At 38.8% G+C, this 5773-nt stretch overlaps 1 protein-coding gene and 1 non-coding gene across 2 annotated transcripts; one reads left to right on the top strand and one right to left on the bottom strand.

The window, feature by feature from the left end:
* Positions 1 to 282: 282 nt before the first annotated feature.
* LOC115710780 (uncharacterized) lies at positions 283 to 1710 on the bottom strand. Its single transcript, XM_030639130.2, has one exon. The coding sequence runs from the start codon at positions 1708 to 1710 to the stop codon at positions 283 to 285; it is 1428 nt and encodes a 475-aa protein (XP_030494990.2).
* Positions 1711 to 1787: 77 nt separating this feature from the next.
* Positions 1788 to 1894, top strand: LOC115711739 (small nucleolar RNA R71). The gene has a single exon (XR_004010617.1). It is a non-coding gene; the product is annotated as a small nucleolar RNA R71 (small nucleolar RNA).
* The last annotated feature ends 3879 nt before the right edge of the window (positions 1895 to 5773 follow it).

Raw genomic sequence — 5773 nt, 5'->3', positions numbered from 1 at the left:
ATTTGGTACCACTGTTACTCCCGATTTCTTGGGAACAACCTGAGTTGGGCTAACCCACTTACTGTCGGCAACAGGATAAAGTATCCCATAATCCAGAAGCTTCAAGATTTTTGTCTTTACCACTTCCTTCATTGGTGGGTTTAATCTCCTTTGAGGATCACGTCCTGGTATGGCCCCTTCTTCCAATTTAATGTGATGGGAGCAAATCAAGGGACTAATCCCTTTAATGTGAGCTAACGTCCAACCAATTGCTCCTCTTTGCTCTGTGAGCACGTTGATAAGTTATTGCTCTTGAGTTGCATTAAGGGTGGAGGATATGATGACAGGGAAAGTGTTGTTTGCTCCCAACAAGACATGCTTAAGTTCCTTAGGAAGTTGAGCCAAGTTTGGTTGAGGAGCTTGTACAGTGGATGGTTTTGGTGTTTCCCTATCTTGAGGAAGTTCCTCGAAGATTGGATTCCAAAACATGGTTCTTTTGGTCGGTAATTGATTGATGACTTCAGGGTTGATTTCAGTATTACCCGACTCAGAAATCTCAGAAATTTCAAAGAGGTCATTGAGATGAGTGGAAGTGTATTGTGCTTCTACCTCTTCTAAAATAAGTGTATCGATCAGAAATGATTGGAAACACTCATCGTTATCAGGTGGTTGTTTACCAATGTTGAAAACATTCACCTCTAGTGTCATGTTCCTAAAAGAGATTTTCATGAGACCATTCCTACAATTGATGAGTGCATTTGCTGTTGTGAGGAATGGTCGTCCGAGAATGATGGGAATTTCGGACTCTAAGTTTACTTCAGATTGAGTGTCCAAGATGAGAAAATTCACAGGGTAATAGAATTTATCGATTTGAATCAAGACATCTTCAACTATTCCCTGAGGTTTCTTAACTGATCGATCGGCCAATTGTAGCACCACATATGTGGGCTTAAGTTTTCCTAGGCCTAGTTGCAAGTATATGGAATAAGGCATGAGATTTGCACTTGCACCTAAGTACAGGAGGGCTTGGCCAAATTCCTGTTGCCCTATTTGACATGAAATGGTGGGACAACCAGGATCTTTGTGTTTAAGCGGTGTCTTGCAGTCGATCACCGCACTAGCTTGTTCTGCCAAGAATGCAGTTTTCTTGACATGGTGCTTCCTTTTGATAGTGCATAGATCCTTGATAACTTTGGCATAAGCCGGTACTTGCTTGATTACATGAAGTAATGGCAAGTTAACCTTAACTTGTGTCAAAAAGTCAAGGATTTCACTATGACTTTCCAGTACCTTCCCAGTGGATTTCAAAGCCTGAGGAAAGGGCACCTTTAGTGGAAGGTTCTGTGGCACATCAGCATCTGGAACAGGCATTGGTACACTAGTGGTCTTAGGTAATGGTGATACTGTACTTTGACCACTTCGGGTAGTAATGGCATTAACCCCTTTGAAATTAGACTCTGAAGGAGCGGAGGTTTGTGCCATTTGTTGCCCTTTGGGAGTGATTAGAGGTTGAGCGGGAAGCTTACCACGCTCTTGAATGACTGAAGAATCATTTAACTTTGTTATTTGAATCTTTATGTCCTTCAATTCCTCTATCACCTGAGTGAAATAAGTCCTGAACTCTAGTTGGGATTCTGCGAGAATTTTCATTGAACTCTCAAGAGAATTTTTCAGAAATTTCTTCAAGATATTCCAAAGCTTCTTCGGTATCTTTCTGTAGGAAGTCGCCATCGCACATCATTTGTACGAATTATCTTTTGTCGGCTGTGAGACCATCATAGAAATAGCTGACAAGACGCCAACTTTCGTATCCATGATGTGGGCACTGGCCCATCAAATCTTTAAACCTCTCCCAGACCTGATGAAACGTTTCGTGGTCCTTTTGGGTGAAGGTAGAGATTTGCCTCTTAAGGCTGCTGGTCTTATGGGGTGGAAAAAACTTTAGAGAAAAATACTTTTATTATTTCATCCCATGTCCCAATAGACCTTGGCCTTAAGGAATACAACCAGCTTTTGGCTTTATCCTTGAGTGAGAAAGGAAAGAACTTCAATCTCACCAAGTTAATGATGTCAGCTTGGTTGTTGAATGTGGCCACCACCTCTTCGAAGGCCTGAATATGCACATATGGACTCTCATTTTCCATACCATGAAAGGTTTGTAAAAGTTGAATCATGCCAGGTTTGAAATCGAAGTTGGGCATATTCATGGGATACATTATGCATGAAGGTGTGGCCGTACGCGTAGGATGTAGATAATCCTGTAGCGTTCTTGGTTGGATTTCCTGTTGTTGAGCCATCATTGGATGTGCAGGAAGTATGGGTGATGGTGGTGAATGAGAACGAGTGGAAGAAGACGATTTAGGAGAGTTTTCTAAAATTTCAATTTGTTGTTTTACAAATCTTCCTAATTTGTCTCTATTTCGTGACATTCACTTTTTTTTTTTGAGTGTGTGGTTTTTCACTTGTTAAATAATATAAATTACAACTATGTAATAATGCAAGGGTATTCCCACAAGATATTCCCAGGCCGATTGGGAAGGTTGCCAAGGTACAGCTTCATCCCACACTTTTACTAGAACTCCCCGGGGTCGCTAGAAAGTGTAGAGGGTACTCGACCACAAACCTTTAAAGTCAATCTTTCTTAGACAGAATAATCTCAGTTTGTACCACTTTTACCATTACACAATTGGGTTTACACTAAAAAGTTTATGAAAATATTTTATGCACAACTTTTTTTTTTTTAGCCTAAAGGATAAAAGTCTACAACTATCCTAAAATAAATAAATAAAAAAACTAGCTAATCCTAAAAAAAAAAGTACACAAAATAAAATAATGTAAAAAAAAAACTAACACCCTAATATAGTAGCAAAATAATAAATACAACTAATAAATGAACTAAAAGAAAAATTTAAACTACTTGCTTCTTTTTTTACTAAAAGAGTAGAGAGGAGAAAAAAAAATAATAATATATAGTGATTTTTTTTTTGAATCTATATATAACCAAAAAAAAAACTAAATTATACTATATTAACTAAAAAGTTTTTTTTTTTATGTAAACAAATAAAGAGAGACAAAAAATAAATAAATAAATAAATAAAAACTACCATACTAACCTCTTGTAGCGCAGAACCCTCCCCGGCAACGGCGCCAAAAATTGATGTCGCCCAATTAGTTACACTGCGGTCGCGGTAGTAAACGGGCTATATGTCGTATCCACAGGGAGGAAAAATACACTCAAAATGACAGTTAGTAATTTTACGAGAATAAAATATGAACCTTGAATGTGATGAGAATATTGAGAAAATGAATTTTAAAAATTAAACAAGTAATTAAAATGAGAAGTGATCAGAAAATGATTATGGAAGACACAAGCTTTGTACATGCAATTATATTTTCATAATAAAATTGATTCTTTAACCTCAACTATAATTCTACACCATTAATTATAGTTGGAAAATGTGTATGATTAAGCTTACTAGAAAAATATGTTCTCTAATTCAATTAATACTACTTTTAAAATTACTATCATATTATATAATACCACCAGCAGAATGCAGTAAAAATCATATTATATAATAAACACTCTAATAATTAATAGCCTAACTTACATAAGAAAAGTATGACTGAACTTATATAAAAGGTACTATTAAATTTAAAGTGCAATTAAGAAGAAGAGAAATTTAATATAACAAATGTGAAAATGAAGAACAAAGAGAATCAATATATTAGAAGAATAAAAATTGCATGAACTTACACTTGAGTCTTGCCAAAGAAATTAGCCTAGAAAAGGCATTGTCTTTACACCAAAATTAATAAAACAAAATAAAGAAGAAAGAAAGAAAAGATACAATTTTGGTATAATAGTACTAGTAAAATCTGATTGTTTTTCACTCTCCAAATTGGTCTATTTATAGAGCTAAAATGATCCCATTACATGCATTTTCATGTATCACTTAGTGGAGAAATGGCTAAATTAACTAGTGAAGTGGGACACGCATGCGTCATTTCTGCTGGAGAGAGGGAGAGTCGGACCACGTAATGAGCTTAGACTGCTTCAAGTGGAAATTGATATGTGGGTTCCACCACTCTTTTGCTTTTGACCAAAGACCCGCTCACATAAATTGGTTGTGATGATAAGGATAAGGAAACATATTTATTGATATTACATTTGGACTTTTATCATGGATCAAGTTCAAAAGCCCAAAATAACGTGATTAGTCTTCATCTCCTTATATATATAAAATTGCATAGGAGAAAGCATGGGATAGTTGGACTTTGGCCTCCTAATACTTGCAGTTTGCACAAATCTAAAAAATGACACAAAAATTAAAGTAAATTAAATATTTCCAGTAAAAATAAATTTACCATTAAAACTTATAAAATATTTAATTTATATTAATTTTATGTACACAATTAATGACCTAAAATGTGTAAATTTGAACCTTAATCAAGTCGCCAGGTTGTCTTCCGAAGATCGTCACGACATGTACAATCATCATCAGCAGTTAGCTCGTTCTACGGTTCAGGAAGCTTTTATTGCATTAGTAGTTTATTTAATTTTTATAGAATAAGAAAAGCGTGATATGAAGCATGTTAGTATCCTGATAGTAGAATAGGCGCATGTTTCGTTTTTAATTTCCAAATTAAGCGGCATTAGTAAGCTCTCGTTGATCGTGACCTGAAGTGCCAACTCGAGGTTTCGAGGCTGTTCAGACTAGATGGACGCCAGACGAAATATTAGGAGTCAAGGCATCTCTGTCGGGTCGGATCAAGGTCGAGGAGCTCAGTTTCCCCCAAGTGTTATGGGCCGAGGTAGAGGTCCCAGGGGCAGGGCTCGTGGTCGGGGTGATGAGAACTCGCCACAGGCTGCCCAAGTCAATTAGGAAGCCCAGAATTGGGAAGTTAGGTTTGCTGAGATGCAAGCCAGAATAGAGAAGCAAGATAATAAGATTTTGAGATTGAGGCAGCAGGTTGCTCCTGCAGTGCCGGTGCCAGAAGTTCCAGTGGCACCCGCCCCTGCTGCTCAGGCCGAGATAATGGTAGCGGCAACTGAATGGGACCCTTGTATGAAAAGTTCCGGAAGCAAGCACCTCCAATTTTCTGGGAGGTCCAGATGTCATGAAAGCCGAGTAGTGGCTGGCAGTGATTACGAAGATATTTAATTTTATGAGTGTGACGGAATACACTACGCAGTTTGATCGGTTGGCGAGGTTGGCCTCGGGATTTATGCCAACCGATTTCAGTAAGAAAGAAAAATATCTTGATGGACTTAATGTGAAGATGAAACACGACTTGATGATCACCACCGAAGATAAGACCACCGATGCTGAAATGGTGGGGAAGGCACTACGAGCTAAGGGTGCAGTTGCACGTATGTCGGAGTCAGCTAGTACTCCAGCGAGTGCGGGGCTCCTACCCCTCCTGCATCAGGTTTCAGCAGGGGAGGTAGTGATTCGGCCATGGACCAAAAGAGGAAATTATCCACTGCATCCGGTGGCTCGGGGCAGAACAAGAGGTTCCGCGAGAACCAGAATCGAGGCAGTTGTCAGGGTAGTGTTGAGACCCGTTATTTCTACCCGAAGTGTTTCATTAGTAAGAGGCATCCTTCGGGTGAGTGCTAAGGTCAGGGATGCTTTCACTGTGGCATGCCCGGACATTTCAAGAGGGATTGTCCCCAGCTCTGATTAGAGGCACCGAGGGCTCTGGCGAGACCCACTCCAGCTAGGGTGTTCGCCATCACTCAGGCTAATGCAGATGCCAGCCCTTCAGTCGTAACAGGTCAGCTTTCAGTTAA

This window comes from Cannabis sativa, chromosome 3 (assembly GCF_029168945.1).
Source record: "Cannabis sativa cultivar Pink pepper isolate KNU-18-1 chromosome 3, ASM2916894v1, whole genome shotgun sequence".
NCBI lineage: Eukaryota > Viridiplantae > Streptophyta > Magnoliopsida > Rosales > Cannabaceae > Cannabis > Cannabis sativa.
Note: the sequence above shows the minus strand (reverse complement) of the source record. Positions and strands in the feature narration are given on the sequence as shown.

Excerpts from the sequence above, each read along its gene's own strand:
- LOC115710780 (XM_030639130.2), bottom strand. The coding sequence starts at position 1,710 with ATGGCGACTTCCTACAGAAAGATACCGAAGAAGCTTTGGAATATCTTG.